The sequence below is a fragment of the Canis aureus genome, chromosome 5, assembly GCF_053574225.1.
Source record: "Canis aureus isolate CA01 chromosome 5, VMU_Caureus_v.1.0, whole genome shotgun sequence".
Classification (NCBI taxonomy): domain Eukaryota; kingdom Metazoa; phylum Chordata; class Mammalia; order Carnivora; family Canidae; genus Canis; species Canis aureus.
This window is the reverse complement of record NC_135615.1, coordinates 25,990,769-26,013,308: the sequence shown is the minus strand read 5'-3', so window position 1 is coordinate 26,013,308 and position 22,540 is coordinate 25,990,769. Positions and strand designations below refer to the sequence as shown.

General features: G+C 46.6%; 1 protein-coding gene across 11 annotated transcripts in view; it reads left to right on the top strand.

The window, feature by feature from the left end:
* CELF2 (CUGBP Elav-like family member 2) overlaps positions 1-22,540 on the top strand; it is an 814,981-nt gene that overhangs the window by 499,712 nt on the left and 292,729 nt on the right. For 4 of the 11 annotated variants that reach the window (XM_077897254.1, XM_077897251.1, XM_077897252.1 and 1 more), the window contains exon 1: positions 8,856-9,001. The exons of 4 other annotated variants lie outside the window; for them this stretch is intronic. In XM_077897254.1, coding sequence (XP_077753380.1) covers positions 8,928-9,001 — 74 coding nt within the window. In that variant the 5' untranslated portion in view covers positions 8,856-8,927. Of the gene's footprint in view, positions 1-4,254; positions 4,277-8,855; positions 9,002-9,196; positions 9,217-22,540 lie in introns of those variants that run through there. 3 more of the 11 variants (XM_077897247.1, XM_077897246.1, XM_077897261.1) reach the window with 2 other exon arrangements.

Here is a 22,540-nt window from a genome sequence, read left to right as displayed (position 1 = left end):
AGACAAGGCAGTGGTTTGGAGAGAACTGAAATTCGTGGCATTTTACTTAACTGACACTGGGAAGAGGGTGTCAGAGGAAGGAGAGCATATGTGAGGCTTTAATGTTGTCGCCCATTAGGGACTGAAATGAAGTGTCCTGGAGCTGAAGCACCTTTCCAATCACATGGTCACAGTCTACAGAGATGGGAGTGACACGGAAGCTAGATGTACATGGGCGGGGGGGGGGGAGGAGAGAGAGAGTGCACACACACGTGCACCTCCACTCAACTCAGAAATGTGCTGGGGAACCCTGATTTGGGATGAGATACCCTTTCCCTCCCCAGCACAGCCTTTTGCTTCATGCAGTGTCATTAGGGATTATCATGCACAGGTATGCTCATCAGCTCTGTAGCTTTTTTTCTGACCGTGACTGATCTCAGCACATTTTCTCCTATGTCAAGACCATCACGGTTAACAGGAAATGGCGTCCGTGGGGAGATGACACCAGCCCAGAGTGACATGTATTACCAGGGCGGCTCAAAGCTGCCACCTCAGCCCATTCCAAGTTGACCCGCCCATGATTGGCTGCTTGGGAACCTGATGAATCACTGGAGTTTATAAAGCAGAGCTTGCCAGCATGCCCTCAGAGAAAAAAAGGAAAACTAGAATTTTCCCCGTGAAAGCATTCAGCTCAACAAACTTTGTTGTCTTGGTCAAGGAGAGCTTGAGGTTTATAGTCATAGTGATGACACGTACATCTACGACATGGTGGCTTTTTTCATCCCTGTCTTGAGAAAGGCTGTGACTGCAATTGGTTAAAAAAAAAAAAAAAAAAAAAAGTCCATGTTGAACTTCTGGATGGCACTGCTGGCTGGTGTGGGAACTAACTAGAATGGGCACAGTTGTACCTTCTGTAGACATGGCTCCGATGCTGGTCACCCTCTTGTAAAGCTGATCTCGGTATCACCAGGGCTGCAGGCCCCACTATGTCCTGATCTTTATCGTGTCTTGCTTCCTGTATAGCTTGGTCGGGAGCCCCAGCTCTCTTTCGGGCTCTGTGAAGTGGATGGCTTACCCATTCATTCAGAGATGACTCAGGAAGCATCTCTGGAAATGGGAACTCTCGGGGTTGGCGGTAAGAGGCCTAAGTTCCTGGTGGCAGCAAATAGGACTCGTTTGGACCCTCTCTTTGGAAACTGACCTGATGAAAAGGGATGGAGACCTCACCCCAATCCCCAGGCTGCTCAGTGGCTTCTCTCTGTAAACCGCAGCCTTCTTCTTCCCTCTGGGTCAGGCTGGTGGCCTTAGAAGTGGAAGTGTCCGTGAAACTTTAATGCTACAAGAACAATAGGATTAGAACTGGCTTTCTCTTTTCCTTTCCACCTGCCAGTTCCAGGTTTAAACAGAGATTTGGGTGGGGGGCATTGGGGGTGTTTGGGGAGAGTGGATTATGATTGGAAGTAAGGAATAAAACCAAAATTTATGAACAGTCTATGCCTGGCACTACATTAGGCGGGTTTTTAAAATTTTGTATAATTTAATCCTCACTGGCATCCAAGAGTTGGAAGTAGTTATGTTATCACCATTTTAAAGATGGATAACTGAGACAGAGAAAGGTTAAGTAATAGGCCTGGGGACACACAGCTCATATGGTGGGAGGGATTCAAACTCAGGACTCGGCCAGATGCCTTCCCTGCCTACCTGAAAGCGTAACTAATGAACACCTGACACTTTAAAAGCCATCTCTTCCTCGGTGCTGCATTTCCACCATGGTCTTTGATTTGTAGACACCTCAGAATTTTGCCACTAAGGAAGCTGTACAGTAAGAAAAGAAAAATAATGAATATGAAAGGAAAAATTGCAGTGGCATTTGCTTCTGACTTGTAACGCCTCCGCCTCCATCCTCACTCATCCGCCTTCCAGTTCATGAGGTCTTTGAGCTAAAGCATCCTGTGCCTCACTTTTCTCAGGCTTTAAGCTGCACAATGGGAATAGGAGTGGGCAGACAAGAGGGAATTTTAAAGCACTATGACGTTGAAAGGTAACTTTCTGTAAGAGGGGCCAAAAGATGTCCTATTGCAATCGTAACCAATCAAGGCACAAATATATCTTGTGCAGGATACGAGACATAGTCTCAGCCGTCCAGAAACTCGCAACAGTCAGGAAATGGAGAGAGAGCAGCAGGTAGAAAGGTATCAGGGGTGTGATGCAGGATGGGGAGTTGAACGGGGTGCAGAGGATGGGGAACCTAAAGCAGGGTGAGTGAGGAGGAGAAAGCGGGTGTCCTAAGGACACCCTGGAGTGATCTCTGTTATTAAAATGAAGCACAACAAAATCCCTAGCTGCTTCTCCTTTCTCCCCCAGACCCGAAGTCTTTCACACCTCTCCCGCTATATTCCTGGGAAACAGGGCAAACGTACCTATTAGCCTCCAGAGAGTATTGAGACTGAGCTACGGGTTGACATCAAGGCTCACACTCAGCAGTGGAGATAACATAGAACACATCCACTTAGCTTGGGAAGATAGCTACGCCACCTTTCCGCGAAGATCTTGGGTAGTTCTTTTAAAGAGGAAGAAAAAAAAATCACTATTATTATTATTTTTTTATTTTATTTTATTTTATTTTATTTTATTTTATTTTATTTTATTTTATTTTATTTTATTTTATTTTTTTGGCCCTCATGGACTTCAGGGGAATTAGAATCAAAAGCAAATTTAAATAAAACGCCATTTGGGATTTTCAAAAACCTCTACCAGGAGCTAAAAATGGCTTAGAGATTTGAACCATATTATAGGGGAAAAAATAAATTTCCTGTACTCAAAACCTTAATGTATCTTCAACCTACATGTCGCTTTAATAGCTGTGTTATGTAATGGCTGTAGTAATAATTAGGTTAACACATCGCACTTCCTTACTTGAGGATCACGGTAGATTTTGATCTTTCAGCCATTTGTCCCTACGAGGAAATGATGGCCACGCGTGTGACAAAGGTCTGGCTGACCAAGGGGTAAAGTAAATGTCCCGTGGCCGGTGTCAGTCCGTCTTTGACGGAATCAGATGCAGAATCAACCCGGTTTGGTTCTTAGATCATCTGGTCTTTTCCACTCAGCTTGAAGGTAGCATTTGCCTGGAGTCTGGCCTGCGTGCGCGCCGTCAGGTGGGCCCTGACCTGGGGACCCCAGCCCTCTGCGGGCGATCCTCCAGCATCGCGGGTAGAGCGGGTTCGTGTGCTTGGTTTTACGGAACCCCCAGATTTTACTCTCTGAATCTTCACTCCAAGATGTGTTTGTTTAGAAAAAAACAAACACACTGAGATTGCCTCCCCAGTTAAGGTTTTGATCGTTGCCCAGATCTGTCCCCGACAGCCCCACCCCAAGGCTTGAAGCTCCCAGCCCCCCGTTTCCTTCCCCACACCCCCCCACCTGTTGCCCCCCCCCCGACCTCATGTCCACCCCACGCTGTACCCACCCAGCTGTTGCTGCTCAGCTGGTGAATTTCATCAAGCAGAAGTGTCTCCTTTTTTTAATCCAACCACACGTGACAGTAAGATGAGAACTTGTGGCCAATCGGGGAAAACCTTTTGTGGGCCTGGGGGGGGGGTGCCGGAGGGCAGACTGCCAGGGAATTAACCGCCTCCTTCTGATCGGTATGAATTCTGTTCCTGCCGCCAGGCTGGCACCAGATAAGGGTACCTGGTGTCGCCTGACCCATCTCGGGATCATCAAGAGGCCAATGGAACATTCCTTCAGAGGTCTTCACTGGGTGCCTTGGGGTGCAAATCACCACACCAGCCCTTTTGGCTCTGTGCACCGTTTTTGCCACCTTCCCCGGGTTCATCTCCTGCGACCTCCCTTCATGGGACACAGACTTGCATCCTCCCCCACCCCTCCCGCCCTCTGGTAACGTCTGGAAAGGAATCCCATGGCTCACTCCACAGACAGCTGTTCCTAGTTCAGAAACCAGCTCTGGTCAAGGCGAGGCAAACTTGATTTCTCTTGCACATAAGCAACCAACCACAACTCTCTTCACTTTGGTAGTCACCTGCCTCCTCAGACACGCAGCTGTAGAGGGAAGCTTCTGGCATTGTCTGGCTGCCATCTGAGAAAGCTAAAGAGGGGGAAGTGAAGAAGGTGGCAGCGGTACCATGGAGAAAGGCAAGGGCAAGGGCAAGTTAGAGAGGGAAGTGATGAGCTGGTTGGGCTCTGGGTCTGACCGACCCGCGGTGTTAGCATTTCATCCCCTGGGAATGGAAGCTTCTGGAAACTCTAGAGGGGCATCTCATTTCGGAGCACGAAGGTATGTACACAAAGAACCATCTTCATGGTGAGGGCCTCTTCAGAAGGAAGATAAATTCACCATTATGTCTTTTGGCTCTATTAAAAACAGATTCAGAAAAACACAAGATTGCAAAAAGCCAGTAGCAGCTGTTCTCAAGGGAGAGTGACTACTTAAAATTCCCGTAAAAATGTAAAATAAGACTTTAATAACTACTTCATCTTTATTGGCATTTAATTTTACTTAAGTCATTTTAGGAATGTGACAAAGTCACCGTTCCAGAAGCTTTCAATTGAAAATAGGGGCGGGGTGGGGTGGGGTGGGGCTGGTGGCAGAGGGCGTTGGTGGATAATAAAGTGATCATTTTAAATTTCTGATTAGATAATAAAGTGATCATTTTAAATTTCTGATTAGCGACATAAGTATTTTTTTAAGGGATACCTTTATGGAATGAAGAAAAGATATAATTTAAATATATCATTTAAGGATCTGTCTGGCTTTTTTCAAGCACATACAGAACACCATTGTTTATTTTTGCAAGTTGCTAATGAAACTAGAGGAAGCCAAGAGCAAACACATGGCCACAAAGTCAGATACTCTCTCAGGTACTTAAAATTCATGTGGATTTCAAATTTATTGGCTAGAAATGATGGGAAATCCCCTTATAGGGCCTGTATTTCTTGCTCCAAATGGCTCTGAACACATTAGGCTTTTTTTTTTTTTTTTAAGCCGGAACAGCTATGTTAATAAAATTTGAATTTGAAAATGTGATAGGGGAAAGATGTTTTGGATTCTAGTTCGTAATGGTGAGCCAGAAGTGAGGTGTGTGTGTGTGGGGGGGGAGGGGGGTAAGGTGGGGAACGACCCTTTTGTGAAGGAGGCTTTTTCAGTAGATGGAACAGTAGTGATACATCTGCAATAACATAGCTGATAGTCTTCTGCTTTTAAGCAGATTGCCACGTGTGACGTGTATAGAAACAATTAAAAATGGAAATTTGTTATTAAATATACAAGGTCTGTACGGAAGAAAAATTGTTTGCTTATGAACACAAATCACCATGTATCAGGCACCCAGTCTCTAAGTTATGGTATAAACTTGGTGCAAACATGTTGAAAGCTGTATAACCAAGGGACTATATTCTGGCTCATTGATGGAATGGGGTGGCAGGGATAGGAGTCTTCTAGTTCCCTCAGTGTGTACTCTGTGCACAAATGCATTTTATTAGCACGCCGTTTCTACTGAGAGGTTTGTGGGCTTTTTTTAATGCCAGTGATAATTCAGCGCTCAGACAATGACCATTGCAGAAAACTCCGTTTGAGATGAGGCATGAGGGGGGAAGCGGCTTGCTGAAACAGCACAGTGCACCCGATCGCCTTGGAAGGCCTCATATAAAATGAGGTCATTCAGAAACTTTCCCTTGAAGTGCTTCCAATTCTTGAATTGCCTTTTGTTTGGGAAATGAATAGCAAGTTGATTAAAAAAAAAAAAATAGACAATTAGGGAAGGTAGGGGGATGGGCCTAGGGAAGAGCTTAAGGTTTTTCCACAATGAAGCTAAAACTATGAGGAACCTTCATTGTCCACAACAGGCCCGTCCCCAGTGACGTCAGCACGCAGTGGTGTCACCAACCAGGTCATGTCCACGAGAGGGGCCCGCTGATGGCCTCATCCCTTTTCAGTGCTGTTGATAAGATCCTTGGCTAGAAAATAGCTCCATTGAACCCAAGTGTTCAACAGCGGCCCAGTGGAGCTGTCTGCCAAATAACACCAACTGCCAAAACATGATACCTGATGGCTCATTACTGCATGAAAATTAAAAAAGGGGCCCCATTGAGTTGTTTTTAGATTTTGTTTTTTCCTTCTGCCAAAGCAGTGAAAACGAGAGATTTGCGCTTTTCATCAGGTGGTATTTGGTTGGGTGTTTTTGTTTTGTTTTCGTTTTTAGACTCGAGAGCTTTTGAAATTTGTATTTTTTAAAAGGGCTATTGTGCGTGTGCTATGATCATGGAAACAACACCCTATGGGGTGTGTGTATGTGTGTATTTTGTTCCTCTTTGGCACCTACATCAATACCTGTACAATCATCGTGTTATTTATGTATTTGGCAGCCAAACTATTTAAACACGGCTTCACTCCATAAGCGTTCCTTGGATTCACATTGTCCCGATATCCCATGTAAGAGCAAGTTTTCTTCTTGCATTTGACTCTGGTTTTGCTTCTAACTTCACATGGCAAAAGCAAATGTGCTTTGAAAACTCGGGTACACTGTAGTTGCTGAAGAAGGCAATAACCTATGCACTTGTAATTCTTTCTCTATGACCTACTTACATACTACTTCACCCTCCTTATAGTATGATTAAAAGCTGCTTTGAATCCACTATTGCCTCAAGGGATTTGAGGCTAGAATTTAACAAACTGCTGAGAAGGCTTAAGTCAGTAAGAGGGCTTCCCTACAGCTTCTCCCAACTAATTCACATGCAATTAAGGAGAAAATAAATATTTCAGAAGTGTACATGTTAATGAAGCTTTTTTCTACCTTATAGAATGTAGATATGTAGCTTTATTCCACAGCTGATTTGAAAATATTTCTCTTTTTTGATTAATGCGGCTGTGTTCTGCTTCCGTTCTGGAGGCCAGCTCTGTTCATTCTTAAAATAAATTTGTTACACAGTCAGCTCATTACGTACATTTGGGATTTATATAAATGATATATGAAAAACCAAGAACTGACAAGGTTGGTCTCATTTATCCAGTTAATTACTTTATTAAGATTATTGAAAGACCAATAAAATTCTTATAATTTCAAAGGCAGCCTGTGGTAGCAGGGATGGGGAATAAATGGGACTCAGTCCTATCAGGAAAAGTTTGGGTATTTTGGAGCTAAGAATTCATTTTCCTGCCTCTGTTTTTCGATTCCTTATGAACCTAGACCTCGTTCCTCAGAAAGGCAGTATTTTCAAAGGAAGGGTGGTCCTAGCCCTACCTTTGTCTTGGAATTGGAACTGTGTTGGTCAAAGCCAGATACACTGTGCAGCTGAAGAAGAAGGTACTCAAGTCCATTCGGTATGTATAGGCTTAACTGCATACTCCAGGCCTGTTGCTTCATACTGCTCAGGCCATCAAACCTGGTTTTAAAATTGAAATATGGGTTTAAAATTGGTATGTAAATACTTCTTCTTCATAATCTCAAAAAGATGGTCAGTTTTCCTATCACACGAGAAGTTGGCGAGAAAAGATCCTTTCTCCAGACTATGGTGTCTGATACATCTCACACCTGATGTATTTTAACCACACGTGACCGACTTGCTTAACCCTCCGGGCTACTGTGATTACATCACCAGGTGTGATGTCATTGCAAAATAAAAGTGATTACCCAAAGGCGCCGGCTGTGAACTTCTGGCGTGCAATTTATGATTGCTGCTCCAGCACCCGAGATACAAAGAAGTTTCCCGTACTTGTGACATGGTGAAAAGTTCGGTTGCATCCTTATGCCCAAACGACAAAACAATGACAGTAGCGAAGGAGACCGCCACCATGTACCTTACCCTTCCAGAAGGTTGCAAATCACTTGGGAAAATTAAACTCCCTGCTTCTTTCTCTTCATGTGTGAGCTCTTGGCCCCTTGTCTCCATCCCTGTTAGTAAATAGCCACACATCCAAATGTCAAGTGGGTGTTTAAGCTTCGTGGCCACCACCTTAGAGATCTCCCAGCCTTCCTTCCAACAGAGTCGCCGCTGGTTTTCAGTCATTTTCTTCAATACTGGAAAATGACAGATCTGATTTCTTTTTCTTTCTTTCTTTCTTTCTTTCTTTTTTTTTTTTTTAAAGAAAACGTGATTCCCGTGACTCCCATATTCAGAGCCTTCTCAGAACTTCTCCGTTTGCGCAGAGGATACGAGGGAAATGCAATCGCGTGCAGACGCGAGTCCTCTTTGTCCTGAAAGCCTTGAGCTAAGTCCCCAAGTGTCACCTGGGCCGTTTATCGGGTCTTTCCCCGGGCTAACCCACGGATGCTGTTATCAGTCAGTTATCATTGTTCCTGCCGGTGGCAAGCACATCGCACAGGCGGGCGGCCCGGGCCCAGCAAGCCCTCGGGAGGGGCCCGTTTCTGGCCGGCGGGCCCGGGAGCTGCTGGGGTTCGGCCGCCGGGTGACCCGGGCTCGGGCGCTACGGTGGCACCGGATCCGCTCGGGCGGCGGTTCGGGCCTCGCGCCGGGCGCCGTGCGAACGGGGAACTGAGCGCAACCGGCCCGAGGCTGGGGACCCCGGGAAAGTCGGGCTAGTTTTGCAGCTGGTGAGCTCAGCCCGCCGCCCCCCTCCCCCGTCCCGTCCCCCTCCCCCTCCCCCTCCCCCTCCGGGGGCCGCGCGGGCCCGCAGGGGTTAAGCGGCGGCGCGGCGGGCGCGGAGCTCCGCCTCCGCCTCCGCTCGCCGCACCTGGCGCTCCGCAGCCCCGGCGCCGGCCGCGGGGCTCCGGCGGGGATTGGCGGAGGGCGGGAGCGAGAGAATGTGACAAGTGCCGCTCGGGCGGCCGCCGGGAGGCCGCGCGCACCTGCCCCTGCCCGTCTCGCCGCCGCGGCCGCTCGGACGCGCGCCCCCCGCCCCGCCCCGCCCCCGCCCCGCCGCCCCCGCCGCCCCCGCCGCCCCCAGCGCGGAGCCTCCGCGCGCCGAGACCATGACTTCTGCCTTCAAGCTGGATTTCCTCCCGGACATGATGGTCGAGGGCCGCCTGCTAGTTCCCGACCGAATGTGAGTGGGGCCCCGGGCACGCGTGGCCGGGCGGGGCGGCTGCAGCCGGGGCGCCTCCCCGGAGCCCCGAGGACGGCGGGAGCGGGCGGCGGGCCCCGGGCGGGCGCCTCCCTGGGGTCCCGGGCCGCGGGGCGCGGGGCGCGGGGCCGGGGCGGGGCGGGGGCCGGCAGGCTGGGCGTGGGCTCCAGGCGGACACCCGCGAGCCGGGGGACCAGGTGAGGACCGGCGAGCGGGGCGCGGGGTGCGGGGACCGGCGAGGGGGGCGCGGGGGTGCAGGGGGTGCGGGTGCCGGCGGGCGGGGTGCAAGGTGCAGGGGGTGCAGGGGGTGCGGGTGCCAGGGAGCGGGGGGACCAGGTGAGGACCCGCGAGCGGGGCGCGGGGGTGCAGGGGGTGCGGGGACTGGCGAGGGGGGGCGCAGGGTGCAGAGGGCGCGGGGGGTGCGGGTGCCAGGGAGGGGGGGACCAGGTGAGGACCCGCGAGCGGGGCGCGGGGGTGCGGGGACTGGCGAGGGGGGCGCAGGGTGCAGAGGGCGCAGGGGGTGCGGGTGCCGGCGAGCGGGGCGCGGGGGTGCAAGGGGTGCAGGGACCGGCGAGCGGGGCGCAGGGGTGCAGGGGGTGCGGGGACTGGCGGGGACTGGGGAGCCGGGGTGCAAGGGGTGCAGGGGGTGCGAGGACCGGCGAGCGGGGCGCTGGGGTGCAAGGGGTGCAGGGACCGGCGAGCGGGGCGCAGGGGTGCAGGGGGTGCGGGGACTGGCGGGGACTGGGGAGCCGGGGTGCAGGGGGTGCGAGGACCGGCGAGCGGGGCGCTGGGGTGCAAGGGGCGCGGGGACCGGCGGGGACCGGCGAGCGGGGCGCGGCGTCCCGGGGCGGGGTGCGCGCGTGCACGCTCATGTCATTTGAAATGCGGGTCTGACGGAGCCCTGGTGGCCCATTTAAAGATCCCTTCCTACCGAATCCCCCGCTCCTCCGACTTGCATTTGCAAAGATCCCTTTCCGGTGGTGGAAGAGTGCAGGGAGAGAAGGGGTGGGGGGTGGGGGGGCGGGAGGAGGAGGATGGATAATTATAAAGCATTAAAATAGCCCGGTGTACTCTGTTGCAGAAATTAGAGGTAATTTTTACGTAATCATGGTGGTTGGTCTGAGATGCGGTCTCTAATTTAATAATTAATGTGATTCTGGTTGTTTTACGTGTCGCCAAACTAGGGTGGAGAGTTTATCGGGAGAAGTAGAGAGCTGGGATCTTGAGAAAGGGAAAGTATATCTGATTTTTGTCTGGCTCGTTAGTGTCGACAGGAAAGTTTCTCCCCTCAGCTCAGGCGCTGTGGAGTCCGTGGCACCCACTTGTATTCAGTCGTGTTGTGAAAAAGAAACCTAGAAGGATTGCCAGAGCGGGTCTGAAAGGTCTGTGTCCATTTTAGACTTGGAATGCAGAAATTCTCTCTTACCAGGCACGAAAAATGCCAGGGAATCTGGGCTGCAGTTAATCTAGTGGGGGAAAAAAAAAAGAAAAAAAGAAAAAAAAAAAAGGAAGAAAAAAAAAAAAAAAGGACTGTTATCCTTGGTAAGAGTTCCTATAAAATGTTTCCTGATTCCACCCGCTATGGAACTTCACATCCATATTCTCTCCGGCACCTTACCCTACACTTTGCAATTTGTAGGCCATTCAGAGCTTTATGATCCATCTCTCTGGCAACTTTCCCCTACGGTGCTGGATTCATTTTCTAGCATGTTAAATGTTACGAGTTTGAGAGATTTTTGAGAAACTCTCAGTGGCCAACTATTTGAGCCCCTAGGATTTAAAAAAAAAAAAAAAAAAAAAGGTGGGGGGAGGGAGCGGATAGAATCGGTTAAGTGCAGTTGTCCTTCCAGTCGATATGAAGAATGTTAACTTGCCTGTACACACGATCGGGTTCGTTGTCCCAACTAAGATAATCAGATAACGTAAATTAAAATATTGAATTTCCTTTTGGCAGTTTCTCTGGGAAATTAATCTTGATTAGTAACGTTCCCATGATACTTGTTTTACAAGATCTGTGCCCTGTCCCCCTTAAAATAAATATCTGTATAGATACATAATGCTTGTTTGCACCTTTGCTCTGGAAAGTTTTGTGCTTTCTGCTCTCTAGAGGAGTGTTGGGAGAGAGAATTGGCTTGATCGTGATAGTGAATTTATGGTCACCTTGCTACTTAGGTGACCGTGATATGGCTAATGAATGCTCTGTGAATTTAATGTGTTAATGGTCTCCGAAAGATGCTGTCTGTTGTCAGTTAAATTATGAATTATGAAAGTTTAATGTGTCCTTTTCCTTTGGTGGCTGAATGTGGCTTTTTCAAACTGTTTGCTCTGAATAGAGCCTTTGTATCTCTGCCCCGGTGTCTTCTGTACAAACCCTAATATGTAACTTCTACCCTACTTCTCTTCCCAGATGCTAGTTCTTTCCAAATGATATCCTTTGGAATCAAACTCCCATTGTTTTCAGTGCTTGCTTGATTGAACTTTAAAAAAAAAAAAAAAAAAAAAAACAACGAAAAATAGAGGATTTGTAAATAATCTGTTTCCAGATAGCTATTCCGTCTTCTTAGCCCTGAAAGTACTGTAGCATGCTTTCCAAAATAGTTTGCAATTAACTCACATTGCAGACTATCTTTGGGGAGCAGAGGTGTGTGGGAGGGCATATGACAAGCTGAAAATGCTTGAAACCCACCTAACAGTGTATCTTATTGCCATATGCATGCAGTTGGGAAGATAGCTGTGCAGATTTATTGTTTTGGGGACTGGTTGTCACATATGGTATATTTCCATTTGGACTAAATTGCAGTCGCCTAGATGTTGGCCTATTCCTAAAAGGAACTTAAATAAAGCATAGGGGCTTTTCTGGTGTTGATTTTTCTAAAGCAGTAGGACATAGTTTCAATGGCGTTTTCCCACAAGAATATATTACATAAGTTTGCAAGATGTAATATGTTTGAGTCCTCAAGGCAGATGAACAAATAGCTTTTGAGATGAATTATTATGCTTGATGGCCCCACGAGCCATCCTGTGTTTAAAGAGCCCAGATCATATAAGGCTTTGCAATGGGTCTGAATTGTTAGGACATATGCTTCAAAGTCTTGGCGTTTTAAGCGTTCAGTGTTGAAACTATAAATGGAAATAGACCTTTTAAATAACCTTAACTACTACTGTTTTGTTGTCCTTGTGTTGCTATAGAATATCGCTTGCTACAAAGCATAATGAAAACAGAAATAGGAACTGATTTCAGAAATTTTAAAGTGGGACAGTCTGGGGTGGGGGTGGGGATGTGGGTTTCCTTTGTTTAACCTTTTTAATGATCACATATGTATTTAGGGTTTTTAGCTGCTTAGAATTTTTAAAAATCTAAGAAATGAGGTCTTGGAAATGAGAAATCTCAGGTGGAAAAATATCTACAGATGCAGCTTTAAAATTATTCAGATTTGTGATGTTAGAGTAAGACACCCAGAAGCTAGCAGTAAATTAACATGAAATCTTTTTCTTTTTTTTTTTTTTCACCTTCAGTAAGTTAACCTTGTTGGAAACAAGAAAAGTTGTCCTGAATATAAATTTATCAACTTGGCGAATTCATCATTTTTGCTCATTAGGTCCTCCCAAGTGAGGAAAACTGGAAAAATGTCTGTCAGTGTCCAGTTAAACTGAAAGGTGGTTCTAGGGACTTTCACTGTTCAAGTTGAAAGGGGCTTTAGAGACCATCTGGTCGAACTTTCTCATTTTATAGATTGAGAAGCTATTGTAGGGGCAATGTGACCCCTCCAGGAGGCAGTGCAATTACTAGCTTTCTCCCCTTCCCTCCTTAAATGGACAAAAACATGAGTCGTTCATTGAACGCCTACTGTGTGCCAGGGCACTTGACTTACCTGTCTCTGACCTTGACAATAGATGTGCAGGGGGCATATTATACCCATTTTACAGCTCATGGTTAAAGAGGTTCTGTGCTCCCCCATGTCGCATAGGCAGTCAACAGCAAAGCTCTGGTTGGCTTGTGTGTGTGTTATATAAATGCCAGTTCACATGTTGTTGGGGAGACAGGAGAGAACTCTGAATTAAATATTCGACATAGAGTTTTATCAGGAAACCCAAATTGTGCCACACGAGAGCATTATAGGAAATACACATCACTTGTTCAGAATTGCCTTTCTAATTTGCTTCAAGCCCATACTCTTATTCCATATGTTAATTAAAGAGAATGTATTTTGATGAAAAAGATTTTCTGGCTTACAAGGTACCAGCAAAATGAAGGTCAAAAGCATGAGGGTCCCTTTTGCTTTTCTTTCCCCCCAGATGGCATTTGAACTATATTTGGAAAATGCCAGTAATAAAACAGAGTGATAACTGAGACTTGTCACCTGATTCTTTGATGACCGCATGAGGGATTAAAGAGAGACACTCGAAGAGTTAGGTATATGGGTTTTTAAGGAAAAATTTTAAACATGTGCTTTCAGGTAGGATTTCTCAGTAAGCAACACGTATTTTAGCATCAGCCGCTTCCCGAAACCAAAAACTCATCCCATGTTGGCGTTTTGAGACACTGATGTTATCTTTGATCTGGGTTAGAGGTGTGTTGTGAATTGTCGGGTGTTGCTGTTTAATTGGGATTTCCTGGATTGAGATTACTCGAGGATTCTGTTGATCAGATGCTGTGAAACGGGGGCAATAGGAACCTTGCAAGACAAGATAAAAAAGGAGATAAGATTTTCAGATACAAAGCTGGTAATTAAGATTTCATGGGATCATTTAGAATGTTTTCTACCTCTGAGCAGTCTCCCCCTCCCAAACTGCGACAGCTGTAACAACAGTATATGTGGCCTTTGATAAAAGACTGAAAACTACTTCCCCTGCCTCCCTCTTTTTTTTTTCACAGAAATTTGCAAATTTTTCATTTCTCCTTACCCCTTCCTTGTGGTTTCGTTGCTTACAGATTAAATGCTGAGCTTCCAATTAACGACAGGTATGACTTTGGCATGCAAAATCATCGGATAAACTTGAGTGTCCTCCAACCAGCACACGACGTGATCTAGCTACTGTGCCAGAATTTGGGGTAACACTTGTTTGTTAAGGCTTACATGGAGACTTCTGCACGGTCACTGATGTCATCGTAGCACATTTTAAAAATGCACCCCTCAACTGCTAAACCATGCTGTCAGCATCCTTTTATCTGATTGGCATTCCACTGGAAAATCTGGTATTTTCAACATGTTTCAGGGAGCCACACGTATAAGGCACCGATGTTGTGGCACTTCCTGTGCTGAACTTCATCCAAACTTTAAGTCTTTATTTCCAATTTAGACTGTTCATTCTGGAGGATTGTGGTTCGGTGGTTTTTCTTTTTTTTTTTTTTTTCCAGGGGAGGCTCACAGTTTTGCTTTTGGTTTGCAGATTAGGACACCACCAAGAGTCAGCTATTTGTCCGTGCAATATGTGTGCCACAGCACCGCAGAAGGGAAGGTCTGGAAAGTACTAATGGTTTCCAGTTCATTAGCACCAATAAGTTCCCCTGCCCCCGTGTCTGTTTCCCCCACCAGGGAGGGACCTTTAATACAACGGGGCCGGCGTCACTGGTGTGCCACTTGTGTAGCAGTGCAGAAAATGTATTTTTATTTTTCCTTAAGAGAGAGCTCTTGCTAAAGCTAAGAGAAATGGAGCTGCACATTCCTGGAAAAACCTTTGCGGGAAACAAAAACTAATTAGCGCCGCAAATGTGATGCTCTCAGGTAATTGTAAAATAATTATTCCCCTTTAGCATCATCACTGTTTAATTGTGTCATGCAATAGTCTCATGCTCTGAATCTAGATGTGAAGGGATGGAAACCACCTCCTCCTCCTCCTCCTCCTCCTGGGGATTTCTTTTTTCATTTTACTGTGAGTGTTAGACTCCTCCTAAAAAGGACTCTTAAAAGAAAGGGGGCAACAGGGAGATTTTGAACCGGTTCGCCCTTCCCATTTGTCCTAAATCACGACAGAAAGTGATTACTCCAACTGGTTTTATAGAAATACAATTCCAGTTATGTGGTGGAAATGCGTGGTGAGCATATTTGAGATTTACACGTTCACAGAGCTACACTCGGAGTTTTATGAACGGCCTGTTTTATGAACTGCAGATTGTATATTATGTTCAGATACGGAGAGTGATACTTTAAAATCAGCTGATCCTTTAAAATGGAATGCTAATAAATATGTAATCCTACGGCTCTCAAAATGACAGATGAGTACAAATTCCGTTTTTGGTTAAATTTTAATTACTCCATTTGAATGAATGCCTCAGAGCCAACTTGCCAGCAAATTATTAGACCCATTTTTTTTTCCTCCTGAAGATTTATGTAAATTAAGTTTAGGCTGTATTTAGACTAAAATATCATTTGGGTTTGTTATTCCGAACTTCTCTACCAGACTCCGATGGCCTTTTACTTAAGGTCAGATTTTAAATAAATCTATTCTGAGGAGGTCTCTGTTTAAATGATCTGTGCTCCCGTTTGGTCAGCAGAACGGTTAAGAGTCAGTCCTACAGAGAGATGACCGTGTCACGAGATTCCTTTAATAGTAACATTGCCTTAAAAACTGGGTTTTGGGGATGTTTTGATTCTATGCCTCTGTCCTAACCACAGACATCAGTACCCCCCAGCCCATCAGCTGTTTTGTCTGACATTTATAGGCTCCAGTAGGGCCTGAAGATCCCCTAGTTGCACAGATGATGGTGGTGACTCACTCCTCAGAAGGCAATTAACTTCAGCTGATTGATCTGACATTTTGACATAACTTTTGGACAGTATAACAATTTTTTTTTTGAGTTCATGGGAGAGTGACTAGTTCTTCAGCTTTCATACTAGGATCTCAAGTTCTGTGATTTGATGCTGAAATGCTTAACTTGCATGCTTTTTTGTAAAGAAAGTTCATAGTTTGACTCAAGCTCATTAAATTGCGAGGTGGTATTTTATATCCTTTATCATAAAGTCTGTTTTCCGCTTCTCCTGGTCTCCCCCTGTCACAGGAAACTTGAACCACATTTATCTGCCAAAAATAAAAACAACTGGTCCTTTGATGAGTTAAAAGAGCCAAACCAGGGATGCCTGGGTGGCTCAGCGGTTGAGCGTCTGCCTTTGGCTCAGGTCGTGATCCCGGGGTCCTGGGATCAAGTCCCACATCGGGCTCTCTGCAGGGAGCCTGCTTCCCCCTCTGCCTGTGTCTCTGCCTCTTTCTCGGTCTCTGCTTCTCCCTCTGTCTCTGTCTGTCTCTGTCTCTCTCATAAATAAATAAATAACATCTTAAAAAAAAAAAGCCAAACAATGCTCTTCATGTGGCTGTGGTCAGTAGGCATAAAATGTGTGTGTACACATATGCATACATATATTTGCATGTATATATGTATGGAAATATATATACAGAAGCTATTTTATTGGGCATAATTCTTTACTTCCTTAAAATACCTTCCCCTTAGTGATCTTTGGCTATAGAAGCTATGAAATTGCTAGAACATGGCCTGTGTTTACAGATTACTATCTTCATAACTGATCATTTTAGGGTTTAGAAAGGTTTAGCATCTTGACCAAAAGTGTATTCAGATCAGTGATCCCACTAGAAATAGGTCTCAGGATGATGCTCTGACTCTTTGGCCCAGAGCCTCTGAGTAGCTTCTGTCAAAGGTGAGGACAAAAGTCCCCTCTGATAGAGTTGTCACACCTTATAGGGGAAATAGCTGAGAGTTGAGGGCCCTTTCTAGCCTTGCCGCAAAGTCCTCAGACCCGGAGCAGGGGCTTCTGTTGCTACCATCAGGATCTTTTAGGTTTGGAGCAGGAGGAAAGACTCTTTGCAGAGCCACCTGGACAGTTGACCCTAAATGGATATTTTCTTGGGTGGCTGGACCACACTCCTCACTTTGTGCCTCTTGACCGCTGCCACCCTCTTCCGGATGTATATCATGATCCCATGGCTTCCCGTTCCCTGTTGCAAAGAGCCCCTGAAATTCTGATTGTGGCCAATGAGAGTTCAGCAGACTAACAGAGCATCTGGAAAAGGCTAACATTACAGGAGATGTCGGGACGTGCGTGTGTGTGTGGGGGGGGGTAGAGAGAAGTGGTGGAAACCATCCTACAGGTGCATCAACACTCCCCACCCACCCAGCGGTTTTCCTCGTGCATCTCCGGGGTAAGACGTTGGGTGTTGCGCAGGTGAAGCAAACAAAGGTTGAAACATGACATTTCATTTGCTCCGTGAGAAACCTTCGGGGAATAATAAAGACCCAGACGTCGTGGAGGAGCACGAGGGAGGCGGGCTCTGGGAGACAACTAATGCATATTTAGGGAGCCAGGCTGTTCCCTGGACTCTGCGCTTCTGATTCTGTGCACCCGCTTGCTCTCCGTCCTGCAGGCGCAGCGGCTTCTGGAATTTGCTTTCCTGATGCTATCTTTCCTCCTCTTGTTTTACCCTTCTCTAAGCCCGTCTCCTCCAGCCCTGCTCGCCGAGGGGCCTGCACCTGCGCCTGCGGAGCCGGGAGGGCAGCGCGGAAACCCCTCGGCCACCGCCGCGCGGCCAGTTTCACGGAGCAGCTGCGTGTTTCTCTGCACAAAACTGTATTTTGCCTTCCTGCATTAGGGAAGGGGTGTTGAGTTTTCTGCTTGAGCAGAGGGGGAGCATATTTCAGAATGATTAACTTTATGGAGGCCATTGTCTCGGGCAGCTATATTTGGCTCCACTGCAGCTGTGTTTGCTTTCTCAAAATTGTCACCAGGAGTCCTCCAACTGCAATCAGTCCCTTCGGTCCACGCCGGTGACATCCTTCCTCGTGACTCCCATCGTCCACGCAGCCCATCTCCTTGGTGTCAGGATTGAAAGGCGACCCAGCAGTCCCTGAAAAGCCTGGGCGCTGGTTGACACGCCTGGCGCAGTCCCTTAATACCGAGTCGTGTCCGTCTTGCGTGATGCTGTTACCTGTCGGGATTCTTCTTCCTTTTCATCAAAAGCCATATTTTTCTGGTCTCTCTTTGTCTCCTCTTTCTCTTTTTCTTCTTCCTTTTACCCTGAGATGTCAGAGGGTCGCATCCAACAGGTGCTTCATGCCTGCCTTTACCTGTACTCACTAGAGCACACCTGCTGGTGTTGGTTCACTTCTGGTCCTGAGAGGTGCTTTACAAAACCCTGTGTTGGCGTGGACACTGAGGCCAAGCGCTCCCCTCTTTTCAGTAAACACCGGCCACAGAATTCCCTTTTCTCCAAGGAATAGCTTCAGAAATGTTTTAATTCCACTAGCCGTTGCGGGGGGGGGGGGGGGGGTTGTTATAGTTTTAGTTAGAAATCACTTCCTCTTGGATTGTTTCTGCTCATCGGGGTTCCTTGCCCTGTGTTGGGGTCTGCTTGGGTGAAGTCGGCCGAAATCACTAGGGATGTTGCTCTAGGGTGTCTCCAGCAGCGACGTGCAGGTCCTTCAAGACGAGACCCCCATCACTCACTCAGCAACAGTCTCAGGTGTTCCCGGGCTTGTCTTCTGGTTCGTTCTGTGGCCATTTCTGGTCTCAGGTGACTTGTCAAGATTCCTCATCTAGAAAATAAGGCTATTAAGATACACTCCTTACCTGTGCCACGGAATTGTTGTGAGGCTAATGCTGGGAAAAGAATGATAGCCTAAATATTTTATAGCTTCACGGTACTTAAGACTGACCACAAGTTCACCTGCATTTCCTGGGAGAGTCAAGTACAGTGAAACCTCATTACAGCTGACCAGTTAATGTGTTCTCCCTCAGAACATTTGTGCTTTAGAGTCTCAGCCAAAGACCCATAAAGCAGTATTGCTCCCATATAAACTTCCAGAAAATGCTCAGTCCCCAGGACAACATTGTAAAGACTGATTTTTTTTTTCTCTCTCTCTCTCTCCCTTTTCTGCATGATGATTGAGAAATAAAATGTGGTTCATCTTCCAATTGTGAACTTGTGGTCAGACCTTCCATTCTGGGATAGGGTTGAGGCAAAAAGCAATATCTTTATCCAATATCCCCATCTGCGTGTTCTGAAGGAAAAAAAAAAAAGCCCATCTCTACACCAGCTGAAATAGATTTTGATTTTCTTATGGGGAGAGAATCAGCCACACAATGTGCAGGCTGGTTCCCAATAATGGGACTCCCAACGCTCGCCAAAACCCAGCCATAGGGAATGTGGGATGTGAATATGGAAAGGGACTATTGTCGATCTTGGCACCTAACCCACTCATGAGGTGCTCAGGCCACAGAATGCCTAGAGATCAGAGAAGGAGAGTCTCCAAAGGGGGGAAATGACCTGGATAAGGAGTCAGTGATGTTTAGGAGGTGGCACAGTGGATATGGGGTGTATCCGGGTGGTGCCCGGCTGCAGGATACATCATAGTTGCTCTGGTCTCTGCTTTAATAAACAGGCACTTCTCCCAACGGAGCTGCTAGGGTCCTTGAGGTCCTAAGACACCAGAGCTGCCTTAGCTAGTGTGGAGATTCGCTCCTAATGTTGATAAGTCATTCAACTGATTAATAAGATCACACCTGTTCAGATTCAGTGGGGAACCCAGCAGCCTGAGTCCATTCATTGAAGGATGTTCTCAGGATGATGGGCCAGGGGAACAGTTAGCACTTGCTCTGGCTAAGAGCGTGATGTTGACTGCGGATCACCGGGTCACTCATGTGACCGCCCAAGCTAAGTGAGCCCTGCCTCCTGGGAACAGACCACTTTGCATGAGGGTGAAGCAGGCAGTGGAAGCGTCATCGCCATCAGAGATGACTGCAGATCCCGAGCTTGGTGGGAAGGAAAAACTCAATCTGTGGCCCAAAGCTGGCCAAACCCTTGGAGAAGGGCCCCGCCGCCCAGATACTCCAAATGTTCCTGGGCAAATTGATTGGTACTTTGCAGTGAGCACATTCTATCTTCTCAGGGTCAAAGAAGTCTAATTAACTTTATAGGCAGCCTTGCAGTCGGGCCAAGATTTTGTGTCCCGTTGTTATAAAAAGTGACCAGAATTGGACTAATGTCAGCCAGGGAAGCCGCGTGGTGGGCTTTATCTTGCCCCTAACTGTGTCTTGTTTTTCAGGTCTTCTCAGAACGTGATCCTTTTATCCAAATTGATTTCTAGTCGTCTGTTCAATAAAATAATGATGTCTACCCAGAAGCCAAAAAAATGTTTTCTCATGTCAACAAAGCTATAATTCTCTGACAACTAAATACTCCTTGTTAAACGTTTTTCTCCTGATTACTGATGCTTTAAAGGATGCCGCCTTCCTGTGGGTATACCTTCCGAAGTATTTTATGGTATTAGCTGGGGATAGGGGCCAGCCATCAGGCTAAGGAATTCATATAAATTATCGATAATCTTCAGAACAACTTTGCGAGGTAGTTTGTTTCATTCCTATTTTGCAAGTGAGAAGAAGGTTCTAGAGGATGGAAGTACCCCAGTGCCCATTTCCAAAGCCCAAGGTCTTCCTCTTGTGCTATTTCACATTCTGGTCCAAGAGGCTGCTTTGGTCTTTTGAGGGATTCTTAGACCCTTCTGTGACCATGAGCAGATTAAATTTCTGCATATGTTGGTGAGTTGGCAGCTGACGATGTGGATTCTGAGTATGAAATACAGTTTCTTAGCTGTGACCTAAAAATGATCTACTTTTTACATGTTCTTTCACGTAAATCGCTTGTTCTTTTTTATTTCATAGGCAGACCAATTTCTGAGTCTAGAAGGCAAGAGTGTTGTGACCAGTGTCAGTAGAAAGGGTCGCCATGGCAGCGTCAAGATCTCTTAATGCCTGTTTTCCCTTATTGCACAGATAAAGAAACAGTTAACATTGAATGTTAAGGTGGATCCTTATTCTTCATCTGGTTATAATATATAATTATAACCTTATATTTTCATGAAGAGGCTTCTTGTGAGGACTTCACTAGGCACCTGGCCTTCCCCCTCATTTATTTCCAACAACTTTTTTTTTTTTCCAACTTCTTAATTTCTACATCTGATTTAAATGAACCCTTGGCCCTTCTCAGGGGCACCTTGAGCCAGAGCACGCCGCCTTGTGAATTAGAAAAAGGCTTTCGAGTGACGTTCTGTCTCCACCATCCGCCTCAGTGACTTCATGCAGCATCCTGTTATGTGCAGTTTCACCACTTCCTTCATATGTGGACCAGCTAAGGAGACAATAGCATAAGCAAGTCTCCAAACCAGTGGATTTTAGATGATTGACAGTTGTGTCAACTTGGGTATGGTATCCCATCCATTTCTACAAACTTGTCACGTCCCCCCGTAGCTTTTGGCTCAAGTGCGTAAACATTTGATGGGATTCTGAATCTTCAGCAAACCATAGATTTCTCTTTCATGGCTAGATACCCAACGTAGAGGAAGGGATCATGGACAAGTTGGAGTAGAATCCACGCATGGGTTGGTCTAACCCTCAAACCGTTTCATATTGAGTATTAGTTTGTCGAAATGCCTCCACTTTTGGCAGGAGAGAAGCGTCGCGACCGAAGAGGATATGATTTGAGTGGAGTTTCCATGCCCCGTGTGCTTATTGTATTCTTGCTACTGATGCAAACATTATCTATAATTACATTTTCAAGTGACTGAAAATTGTAGGCTTTGTTGAACAAAAATGCAGCCAAAGAATGGAATGTATACCCACTCCACCCTCATTATAAGGCTTTCAGAAATCAGCCTAGAGGGCCCAAGACCATGGCTCTCAACTACATGACACCAGCTCCCTTCTCTGATGTTTGAACACTTTGCCAAAATGCTGGGTTCCCAATGATGATCATACAATGGGAAGAAAATGCTATTACTGTTTTAGCACTTGGTTCCCTCCATAGTCTCCTCAGTCACTGTGGCATGTCCTCTCACGAATCCTCTGTTTCCAGGATGGAAAACGAGAAACCAGGATTGGATTTAGATCCAAGTGTGATGGGCCAGTTTGAGAGAGTTGTTGAGATACAGACACTATTGCCTTCCTGGGGCAGATCCAATTATGGGGTGTTTTCCTGCTGCACCCCCTCCTACCTAGGATGTGATTTAAAAATAAAACAAGGGATTCCTGGGTGGCTCAGCGGTTAAGTGCCTGCCTTCAGCCCAGGGCGTGATCCTGGAGACCCAGGATCAAATCCCACATCAGGCTCACTGCATGGAGCCTGCTTCTCCCTCTGCCTGTGTCTCTGCCTCTCTCTCTCTCTCTCTCTCTCTCTCATGAATAAATAAATAAAATCTTAAAAAAAAATAAAAACAAAAACAAAACAACAGACTCCGGTGTAGACATGACTATAAGGTAGGCTCTCCCTTTGGTCTGAGAGGCTGGGCATGATAAACATGCTGGCCAATTTAGTTTTTTTTTTTTTTTTTTAAAGATTTTATTTATTCATGTGAGAGAGAGAGAGGCAGAGACATAGGCAGAGGGAGAAGCAGGCTCCCTGTGGGGAACCCGAAGGGGAACTCTACTCCAGGATCCCGGGATCATGACCTGAACCAAAGGCAGACTCTCAACCACTAAGCCACCCAGGCGCCCCAAATTTAGCTTTTTTTAGACACAG